Source organism: Morone saxatilis, unplaced genomic scaffold (genome assembly GCF_004916995.1).
Source record: "Morone saxatilis isolate NCDOM2014 unplaced genomic scaffold, NCSU_SB_2.0 Contig2, whole genome shotgun sequence".
NCBI lineage: Eukaryota > Metazoa > Chordata > Actinopteri > Moronidae > Morone > Morone saxatilis.
In genome coordinates this window covers 26,316,356-26,327,868 of record NW_023339762.1, presented here as the reverse complement: position 1 = coordinate 26,327,868, position 11,513 = coordinate 26,316,356, and the positions used below count along the sequence as shown (strand labels likewise).

Genomic DNA, 11,513 nt, shown 5'->3' with positions numbered 1-11,513 from the left:
AGGAAACTGGTTGGCCTCACAGACAAGCGCTGAGTTTTAACTGAGACACGGCTGAGCGAAGCAAGTTTGGCTCTGAAACGCCTCATGACGGTGATCGTGTGCTCCGTCTGCTTTTACCAGAGGCAGGCAGTAAGTCCTTCACCGGAGCCTGGTGCTGGTTGGGAGAACACCAAGACTCAGTGCAGCAGTACTTCTCCGCTGTGCCAACAAGTTTGGTGGTGTTTGCACCCTCGCGCTGAACTGGCTGCTGGGGCCGGTCAGCGCGGCAGCCCAGCTGAAGCGCTCTCACAGCTCATCATCCATGGCCAGATTGGTAAGCCACGGAGCTGGGGACAAACACAATGAAACTCGCCTCGCAGCTTCCTCTCTTTTTTGCTCTTAAGGTATGCCGTTGTACTCCACACTCACAGAAATGGCGTCCATGGTATGTTCTAAGTTCACATCCCAAAACTACAGCTCCATTCTCTCAAAACAATAACAGAATATAACTAAATGACTGAGCAGTCAATCACACGATGGTGCTTTGGTAGCCGCGTCGGCTCATCACAGATTTCTTTACGTGGTTATGTCTGTCGAAGTTATCGAGTGCTCGGAAAGCGCTGAGAACGTCGTCGTAGAAGATAAATAAGGACATTTTTGAAGAGTGAAAGCTGCTCTAGCTGGGTCTCTGACTAAGAACACAGAGCTGGAATGAGCATCAGAGGTCGACTTTAAAGTAGGAATGTTTCGGATGAGGAAGCCTTTTCATACAATATAATAAACGGCCTCCTGCCTGCTGCTGATGAACTCACCCCTGCACTGGAGGTGAGGGGGGTGAAGATGGAGTTGAGCAGGATGTGGGTGAGGAGTGGGGCGAGGTAGCTGAGAGGTTGGTCGGCGTTGGGGGAGACGATGACGGTGTTGCATCCTAGAGCCACAGCTGGCCAGCTGTAGCGGTCGGCTGGAGACGGAGCGTTGTACCTCTTCCTCCGCAGCACCTGGAGACAGAGCGTGGAGGCGGAGTTTAAACATTCAGCTCGGGATAAATATCCTCCCTGATACTAATTATAACATCCCCCGTCTGTTTCACCTTCCTTGAACAAGAAGCTCAGTCAGCTTCCTCCTTTAATGTACTCAGATATTCTAATGTAATCTATATTGAAAAGACAACCACATTCTGAAGATGGTTCAAAGATAACAGAGACACATATATAGTCACATCTAGCCTCAAACTAAACTCTTGTTTACCCAGCGGAGAGCATCGGTGACGGGGGCATCATCCAGGCTGGTGTAGGGCTCCACGGGGAGGGCAGAGTGCACCAGAATCCCACTCCTTCTGGGATCACTGGGAACAACCTGAGAGCAACAAAAAACACAGAGCTTCATGGAAAAGAATTAGCAAATACCTTTTACTTAATGAATGTTTATTGAGGTCATCACCTACGAACATTTATGATGTTTATTTACAACATGACAGATAAACAACAGGCTCCTTCAGCGTCATGGATTCAGTCCAGCTGGGTTCCTTCAGACCACAACATTAAAAACAGTGTTTGTAAAGCTGAGAATGAACTGAGAGAAGTCACCACGTTGTCTGCAGCGTCTGCGTCTGGATCCAGGTTCTGGGGCTCCGGGTTCAACCACTCCAAGAGACTGCAACACACAGAACACCTCCGATATTAGTACTACTGGAAAAAGGCATTTATGAGTTTTTACAGACAAATTCAAACTCATTTTGCCTTTTTTACTATTTCAAGTTTATTTTACTTCATAATGCACTCATACTACTTTTGAATTCTGATTTTATTTGGAATTACTGCAGCATTAATGTGTTTGTTGCATTTTATTGCTTTACATGTTTAACTTTGTTGGGTAGTTTTGGTGCCTGTAACTGATTTAATTCCAGTCTTCCAGTCTTTCCTCTCCTCGCTGCAGCTCACCGTGCACAGGCCCAGTCCTCTTCACTCCTGCACGTCCTCTCTGCCTCAGCCGGTCCAGACTCTGATGGACTCGAGCTGCTGGGAAATAAAGAGTGGAGACGATGAGAGTGATCCACTGTTCACACTGTAATGTACCACACTGTAACAGAGAAAGGTTGATGAGTGCACAACTGTTTGCTGCACCTTGTGTTTTCATCTGCCGGACATTCAACCTGAGTGCTCTCACAAAGACCTTCAGCTCCACTTTGTCCACTAATCAAACACAAATCACACCAAAGAGTGAAGTTAAGAAGTTAACATGAACTAAAACAATCCACTCATTCATATTGACATTAAGGTGAGAGCATCCATCAGTCAGCTGCCAGCTTCCTCACCTCATACTGAGCAATGCTTGATTGTGCTGCGTTCCAGGTTCACTGTTGTATGAAGGGATTAATCTGTGTGACACAACGTGGATGGGAAATATTGATTATTACACAAAGTGACAAAGTGACCGTGAATTAAAGACTTAAAGCTCCATTCAGACTGGATTTATGTCTCTAGGGGAGGTGGGTGGATTTTAATATTCCTTGTTCAGTGAGAGAGTATGTGTGTTCATTTCAATCAGCCAGAGCAATGTTTAATTCATTTCATTTAGTTTTAAAGTGGATCTTAAAGAGCTGCTTGTTCTTCTATTTTCTTTTCAGAAGCTCAGTGTGGAAATTTATGGATGGATACCAATCAGATTTTAATGGTACTACTCTGCTTACCGGTTCGGTGCTTTAACGGTTCTCTTATCGGTTCTTTTTGGTATTTTTTTCACAGAAAGAAAAACGACATTATCGTTGCTTTATTTTCTCGTACTGTGTATAAATCAACATTCTTCACTACTGCACTTTACTGCAGGTGAGCCCTGATCGTTCATACGCTCGTTACATTCTAATTTATTGATAACCTTTAATGTTAGCAATCAATCTGATGTCCACATGATGCTTTAAACTCTCTCCTCAGTTCTGAAGCAGCTTTTTTCTGGGATTCCTGAGCTCAGGTTTGAACACACAGACTCACACAGCACCTCATATCCTGTAATTTCACTATGCTTTCAAATGAATTGAATGAATTAACTTCCAGAGAGCACAGTGGTTATTTTATTCCCCACCTCCCCCTGTAATCTGAACCCTGTCAGAACGGAGCTTCAGTTAACTGGACTGTTGAGGGCGGCGTACACTTCCTGTCCTGTGCTGGAGGCTGCAGTCGTCTCTTCAGCTCCACAGTCTTTGAGCTCTTCCTGTTGACTGACCTGGAAGAAAAACAAAGCAAACTAACTTTTGGTTCTTGGTTCATTCAGGAACTATTGAAATCTGTAGAGGTAAAAGCAGAAAGAACAATCACCGAGCCTTCCTCTCTCTAACTCTCTCTCGTCTTCTCCACCCTGATCGCCAAAGTCTACGTATGTGTGTATATTCATATCTATATATAAATGTCTTTATTGTGACTGTAAACTGAATTTACTTTTGCTGTTTTATTTCTATATCTTTAATTCAGCTGTTACTGAATGTCAAATCATTTGTCATCTTGTCGTCTTTTGTCTTCACGTTGTCACGAAAACAACAAAGACAAAGTTTAAATAATAAAACTGTCCAGGTGAGAGACAGGATGAAACCTCACCACCACATTTGTATGAAGTCCATTACAGTGAGGACAAACTACCTTCAGTTTGTCTTTGATCCAAAATATTCCCTAAACGGAGGGAATCATTTAGGAGCGCTGCATTAAGTCTCTCAGGTTGTCTCCTTGCTGTCCTCCTGTGTTTACACCTCTGTGGATCTGATCTAAAACAATGTAGAGGTTCAAATGTTCAAACTGTTCCAGATAATGTACATTACTCACACTGGGAGCCGCCTGCTGGCAGCTGCTGCCGGGATTCAGAAACTTCAGGAACCTTTTGGGGCACAGGAAGTACTCTGTCAGTATCAACCAATCACATGCTGTTGGTTTCAGCCAATCACAGGACAGGTGCTGTGTCTCACCTGAACAGGTGGAGGTTTTTGGTCAGAGCTGCAGCCAGAGACGAGTCTGTGTCCTCTGAGGAGTCACTGAACATGAGAGCAGCTCAGTTAACAACATTTACTGTAACAGAACTCTGATTCTCCCATAAACACAGAGTGCGCTCACCTCTCTGCAGCCACTGAGCCCTTCTTCCATTGTTCTCCTGCGACCTTTGACCTGCTGCCTTCCTCAGAGGTCTCGGGCTCCTGTTGTCGGCTCTGAAGCAGCAGAGAGGTCAGAGGTGAGGGAGAGTGGATATTTACTGCAGTCAGTTAACACAGCGAGCACAGCCGCTCACCTGAGGTGTGGAGGGAGCCGTCGGCCAATCGCTGGCTCCGGCTGCAGCCAGACCACGTGACATCACTGAGGGTCGAAGCACGTTATGAACATCTGTATCGGTTCCACGTCTTTAAAAGCAATTTCACTTTAAACAGTCACAACAAAAGGAACACCAACTTACCGGCTGGTGGTTGGGTTCGTGCTGTCGGCTTGTTCCAGGTCGGGAAGACGGTCTGGGTGAAGATCCTGGAGGACAACATGACGGGCAATTTGTCCAGCTCGTCCTGCCCGCCGCCGCCGCCGCCGCCGTCGGCTGACTCTCTGATGTAGAACGCCATGTTCTTGGCCACCAGGTCGTCGTTGGTGCAGATCTGAAGGAAACACACAACATCCAGCTGATGTGTGAAAGAACAAACTGTACGACTGTGATAACACAACATCCAACAACTGTCAGACATTAGAGAGAAACAAGAGACGAGGACGACTGGGTCAGCAATATGAAGATAAAGGAGCAGATGTTACGTAAGATATGATCCGTCCATAAGAGCTCCGTGTTCAAACGAATAACAACGAAGCTCCCAGTTCACCTTGATGTTCCCCACAGTCACGTAGAGCTCAATGGAGGTGGAGTCCGACTCGGATTGGAGCAGCACGGCTTCTGTCTGAGTGGATGCTGATGGAGGGAAGCAGATATTTTAGTTTAGGGCACATCACATGCTGCTGCTGAGATCTAAACTCTACAGAGAAAACACCACAGTCGTCGTTCATCTCTCTCGTGTCGGTCACCTTGCAGCAGGTTGTGCAGGTAGAGCGTAGCGGAGCTGTCCCAGTGAGTGGACGGACTGCAGAGGAAAAGAATGAGACACAAAGATCAAACAGGGGAGGCTGCGTGTGCTTCAGAGGGATTCAGGTTCAGGACTGGACCCTAACAGGGTCTACTGGGCTTCACTAATCCATCAACAGTTCAGGGGGACGCAGTGAGTCGGTCTTACATCAGCTCTGCCTTCTCCTCACAGACGGACACTCGCAGGGTTGTGGGTTTGATTCCCGCCAGGTGGAACCTCCTCACCCAGAGGTGTGCTCTCGGCTCGGTCCCGTCAAGGGATCCGACGTCGCCGGTTGCAGAACTTCCTCCGGCCTGCCTTTCTGGGGTGGGAGGAGTTCCACCTGGCGGAATCAAACCCACAACCCTGGCCGGAGGTGGGTCCGTCTGGGTGAGGAGAAGCAGAGCTGATGTGAAGACGACTCACTGCGGCTCCCCCTGAACTGTTGATGGATTAGGTGCAAGCCCAGTAGACCCTGGTTAGGGTCCAGTGCCTGAACCTGAACCCTGCTGAATTTAGATCTCATTCAGCAGGCAGTTGGCTGTGCCCTAAAACTAAAATTATTTCTGTTCCCTCCATTTCAGCATCTTACTCAGACAGAAGGCCGTGCTGCTCCAATTCCGAGTCGGACTCCACCCTCCATTGGAGGCTCTACGTGGACTGTGGGGAACAGGGCAAAAGGTGAACTCGGAGCTTCATTGTTTTAAGGTTTTGAACACAGAGCTTCTTTATGGGACAGATTCATATTTTACGGTAAACATTTCTGGGCTCCTTTATGCTTCATTATTGGCTGGACCAGGACTAATATCTGACCCACTCAGGCTCGAAATCTCTGCCAGTCTGGGACAGGGGATTTTCACCTTATTGAACATGCCATGTTAGTTAGGCTAAAAAAAGGAAAAGAGTTACATCTCATCTCATTCTTCATTCCGCTTATCCGGGATCGTCGTGGGTCCAGCAGGAGGGGCGCCCCCAGAACTTTCTCTTTCACTGGCAAATTCGGGCCAACTCTGCCTGGGGGGATCCCGGAAGGCCTTCCCAGGCCAGTGTGGAATATAATCTGCTCCACCTGGTCCTCAGCTCTTTTCCCCGGTGGGCTCCTCCCAGACTGGACCGTGCCAGGGAACACCTTTCCCTTTTGCGGCGGAGGCGCCCTGGAGCATTCCCTCACAGGATTGCCCCGAAACCATCTCAGCTGGCTCCTTTCTACGGCAAAGGAGAAGCGGTCTACTTCCGAGTCCTGCGGTGGGACCAGCTTCTCACCCTCGATATCCTGTCCTTGCAAAATCACAAACAGGTTCGGGTTGACAAAGCGCAGCCCTGGGTGGTGAGGCAACACGCCCACCCCGCGACCCACGAGCTCTCCCACACTTCCTCCCCCGCACCCCCCAAGCAACCTCCGACAGCAACCTGCTTGCTTTTGTGGGTGGAAGTACACGCCGGATTAGATGGGCTGCGCCTTAGAGTGGACCCCGCGCCGGCCCTGGCGACCCGCCATGACTTGCCCGCGCTCGCAGCGTTCCCACCCACGCCGCCCGGAGTATTTCCTTTCGCGGCGACCGCGTCTCCATCGCCACTCGGCCTCCTCTCAACATCCGCACACAAAAGCCACATCTACGACCCGGATTAGGCACTGCACTTCCCCACCCCTTCCGCCCGAACGGACCCCCACCCGCCGGCCGGCCGGCGAAGTCGAGACGAGTTCCCCCCCCCCCCGTCTGTCTGTGCTCTCACGACCGAGGGGACCCCCACAACCGCCCATGGCCTTCGCCTCTCCCGTCGATCCACACACACGTTCGGACAATCACCCCACCTCGGACCTTCTCCCGCGCTCCCTTCCCTCCTTACGACCTTCTCCCCAGGATCCCCCCCCGTGGCCCGTTGCCCCCCCCCAACGCCTCCGCTCGGCGTGACCTCGACGCCTCTGATCTCCTCTCCCCGCGCGCGCCTCGTCCGCGCCCGACCCCTGTCCAGCGGGCCAATGGTTTTGGGAGGAAAGGCCCCGGTCGTCACGACCACAGGACGCCCCTCGACCGCACCGCCACGCACCGCCCTTCAATCCGAAGTTCCCCGCCGCCCCCGCGCCTTCTTTCGCCACTGTGGAGTTGGTTCTCTCACCCCCTCGACGCCTCCGAGGCCGTGACCCCCCCCCCGCCCCCCTTCCCCCGCTTTTTTAAAGCGGACACCATTTTGACCTTGCATCCACCCTTCCGCCCCCACTCCCACCCACTCCCACCGCTCCCTGCCCTTCCCATCCACACGGAGGTTTCCCTCTGGCCTCACCCGCCCCAATTTTCACGACACGCTTTTTTTTTTTTTCCGCACACGGACCCCCGCCACTCTCGGGCTCTCGATGTCTCGGTTCCCCCCACCGGGCTCCCGACCACCACCGTGCATTCGCCGCGGGCACGAAGGCCTTCCGCCCCCGGCCCCCCCCACCCCCGTCCGGCTCCGGCCCCCCGACGTTGACGACCCCGCCCCTCCGGCGCTCCTCCCGGCCACAGGCCCCTCGCCCCCCTCTTCGTGCCACGCCCCCTGCATCGCTCCCCAGGTTCTCCGGCCCCCCCCCGCGCCTCCCGCCCATACCACTGTTTTTTCGCCGCCCCCGCGCGTTACCCCAACTCCCCCCGCCACCCCCACCCACGCCCCCAGTCCCCCCCCGCGTGCCGAGTGTTACAAGCCCTTCCTGCCGCCCCCGCCTCTCTTCTCTCTCCCTCGATGTCCCCAACCGCTAGTGTCGTCTGCACGTCCTGCATCTCGCAATCCCCCCCCCACGAAATCGCACCGAAGGCATCCGCCCCCGGTATGACCTTGTGTTGGTGGGGCCCGCCCCCCGCTCAACCCGCATTCTCTCTCCCCCCCCCCGCGGCCTCCACCCTGTAACCACTTGCATGGAGGCACTCCCGCGGTAATGGCTCCGACCCGCCAACCATGGTGGTCGCGTTCAGTGGACGAAGTCCATATATCGCAGCAGACGCAGATTTCCAGTAACAAAACATCCCGTCGGTTTCAAATCGGGAAGCCGTTCCTCAATCGACGGCCCTCCAATGCCCACATTGGTGCGTTTTAAAAGGTTCTCCCATGAAACGATGGAGCCCTACTGCGGACCCTTATACAGGACTTCATCAGGTCTCCAAGAAGGGGGCCCAATACTCTGAACTGCCCTGGTTTTGGTGCATTAGGCAACAAAACAACAGTCAGGGTTTCCCCCCCCTCCCCACAGATCATAGGCGCATGGGAGCCGACCCATCTTTGCTGCCAGGTGAACTCCAACGTAACGCTCAGGCCCAGGTTGTTTTATTTTTTTACCGCGACCCCCCAGGTGATTCTCCGTGAGTGGTAGGCGCCTGCAGAGGGGGATTGGGAAAAAAAAAAGAGTTAAGTTAAGTAAAACTATTAAAGTATTTCAAGTTTCTGACCTGGTAAAATCCTCCAACCAAATAAAAATGAATCAGACAGCGACAACAAGAGTTTTAATATGTTAATGATTGCAGCGTTTGCATTGGGAAAGACTTGGATCTCAGCTGACAATTACGTTCAGGTAAAGCTATCAACCAAAAAGACACAAACGACATGATTTAGTATTTACACACCCAATAAAATTGTCCATTTAATGGAAAAATCAAATGTTGAACTCCAGGGGGTGAGGTTTAAGACCTCCAACCCCTCACCTATAACCAACTGGGACTGGACAGCACACATTCCAGAAAAGGCCATAATAATGGTGAGTCATGTAGAACTAAAGTTTGAAATGAACATAGTTCTTGTTTAACTGTTAAAGTTCAAGTAATTGAAGCTTACTGCTTTAACTTTACTAACCAATGACTGTCTGAACTTTGGCCCACAAGATAGCAGTTTTGAGACTCTTTTCTGGACAGAAAATGACATGTTGGACAGCTGCTTGGACTGTTTGTGAAATTGTTGGTTCATTTTTGCGAATCTTGCTCAAAATATGCACATTACAGACTTTTTTAATGAACTGCAGAAAGAAAGCCATTTTATCACCTGTATTATATGAAATAAAATACATAAATATTGTCAATGACCTGTATATACATATTTTATACATTTAAATAATATAAATAAATATTATCAGGGATGAGTCAATATAGTTCACATTAAATAAATAAACAGGTTCAAGGATTTATATTTAATTAAATAAGGACTACTTTTATTTATTTCAGGAGACTTTTTTATTCAACACTATGTTTCCAGCTGTTTTATATGTTTTGGAGCGTCATATGCCAAATTATAAAAAACTCAAAAAAGATAAACAGAAAAAAACCCAAAAAAAAGTATAAAAAAAATAGAAAAAAAAAACAAAAAAAAAACCAAAAAAAAAATATAAAAAACGGGCCGTGGTTAACTTCAGTGGCTCACATTTTCTGGGAAATGAAATGATTATGAAAGTTTTTTTTTTCTGAGCGACAGCAGAGCCTGGCAGGTTCGAAAACAAGTCTCTTCTGTTTTCTCTCTGAAAAGATAAATTCAACTGCAACTCGATCAGGTTTTTCTTTCCACTAAACAGCAGAATTCTTGGGTGCCAAACTCCTGGTAGAGTCCACTGGCGGCCGGTACCAGGAGCTTGCTTTACAGTCTGTTATAGCACATACAAGATAGGAAGGGAAGCGAGGTCTAAATTTTTTCCAACAAAAACAATGAAACACAGCACATTAAAACTCAGTCCTGCCTAAAAGCTAACTGCCTAATCTTAGCTTGTCCTCTTAGATCCAAAGTAACAGGAGTACAGTATGTGATCATCTGACAACCTCTGTTATTGTTATAACAGGAATCAAAGTGAAAACGTTTACAGCTTCTAGATTTTCTGCTGTCTGGTCCTCTGGAGGCCAGTACAGTAACTAGGTTAATGATATTGTTACTGTGTTCTCAACAACGTAGTTAACACAAAAACCTGGCAGCTATATTCGTCACGCACAGGAAGTTCACTCATGGAATCCCATGATAGTGTTATATTATTATAGTTATTATATTTGTTTGTATAGTATTTGAACATATATTGTCGTATTACTCATTCTAATTTTAATATATATTATTTTTATATTATTATATTTGAATATGAGTATATTTAATGTAGTTGCGTGTGTAATGGATGAGAGTCAGATTATGTTTTTTATCGAGTTTTTAAAATTTTTCAATTTACTGCCACTGATTTTACAGGATTTAAATTTTTTGGATTTGAATATTAACAAGAACCAGCGAGGGACTGGGATGTTATTACTGCAATGTGTACAAACATCAGAGATTTGAATTCACTGCATTGATTTACTTCTTTTTAATATTATTTGGGAATGGACAAGCATGGTTAATAGCCAAATGCTTCAGTCATATCAGTGACTGCAGCAGTTAGATCAAACAGAAGTCCCCATTCAAATGCATGTAAAACCACAGAGACAAGATAACGGCAAAAAATACACCTCGACTCTCCTTTTATTTCAACTGGACTCATAGATCTTCATATTTTATTAACAAATAACCAAACAGAATGTTAACTTACAGTTTCTTTTCTTTTCATGCACACAACCCATCAACCACCAAAAGACCCCCACGCACCAAAACTCCACACACACTACAGAAAAAAATAAAACTAAGAAACCACTCTCCTTAGCATCACGCCCACAACAACATATCGTAAAACTGAACTATGAAAAACTAACAAAACAAAACCAGCACACTCACACCACGCAATATCCTACCATGCTACAGAACAACAAACAAAACACACCAACCACAACACACCCAACCCAACAATCCCAATCTTCTGAAAAACTGCCTCATATCAAACTTCGACCTCCAGTCTGCAACACCATGTGACCACCAACAACTTCTCGCAAACAAACCATGCCCATCACTGAACCTGGAATACTTAAATGTACCCCGCGTCAGACCACCCAAAGTAACCTCGTCCACCTCGGTCACCAACAAGGTTATTTCTACCCACCAAGAACCCTCAGACGCCGAACCAAATACACATAATCCTTTCATTACTCTGAACATGTTAGACACCCAAGAATTACCAAGACAGCTCAGCCTTCAACAGAAAAGCCAATGCAGCTCATGACAGCATCAGAAACGCCAACACAGATTCTCCAAACCACAGACAGACCGAAAACCCCAACCAAAAACAACAACAAACAAAAAACAGGCGACAACAACAACCACGACCCAACACAAAAACAACAACACCACGCCAACACCCCACAATAAAAAAAAGCACAAGTGTGGATGTGTGCTCGTGCAAACAACCCAAAAATAGAAGACACAAACAACTCCCGAGTGACCGCTAAAATCTGGATTCACCTGAACCTGGTGATAGTCTAAAATGTCGTGAGGTAATCAAATACACTACTATGGTCAGCGACTCACCCAAATTGGAAAAAGCAATTCAATCGTGGGACATACCATGCATCGCCTGAAAAGACATCAGCTGATCTAGATATCTTCC

General features: G+C 47.8%; 1 protein-coding gene across 1 annotated transcript in view; it reads right to left on the bottom strand.

The window, feature by feature from the left end:
- Nucleotides 1-11,513, bottom strand: part of tdrd12 (tudor domain containing 12) — a gene marked incomplete at its 3' end in the record, with an annotated part of 22,399 nt that overhangs the window by 8,802 nt on the left and 2,084 nt on the right. Inside the window, 15 exon segments of the mRNA XM_035665801.1 lie at nucleotides 792-977; nucleotides 1,228-1,335; nucleotides 1,566-1,632; nucleotides 1,920-1,997; nucleotides 2,103-2,171; nucleotides 2,294-2,356; nucleotides 3,125-3,198; nucleotides 3,789-3,840; nucleotides 3,929-3,994; nucleotides 4,074-4,165; nucleotides 4,246-4,310; nucleotides 4,408-4,597; nucleotides 4,814-4,899; nucleotides 5,013-5,068; nucleotides 5,219-5,300. Coding sequence (XP_035521694.1) covers nucleotides 792-977; nucleotides 1,228-1,335; nucleotides 1,566-1,632; nucleotides 1,920-1,997; nucleotides 2,103-2,171; nucleotides 2,294-2,356; nucleotides 3,125-3,198; nucleotides 3,789-3,840; nucleotides 3,929-3,994; nucleotides 4,074-4,165; nucleotides 4,246-4,310; nucleotides 4,408-4,597; nucleotides 4,814-4,899; nucleotides 5,013-5,068; nucleotides 5,219-5,300 — 1,334 coding nt within the window.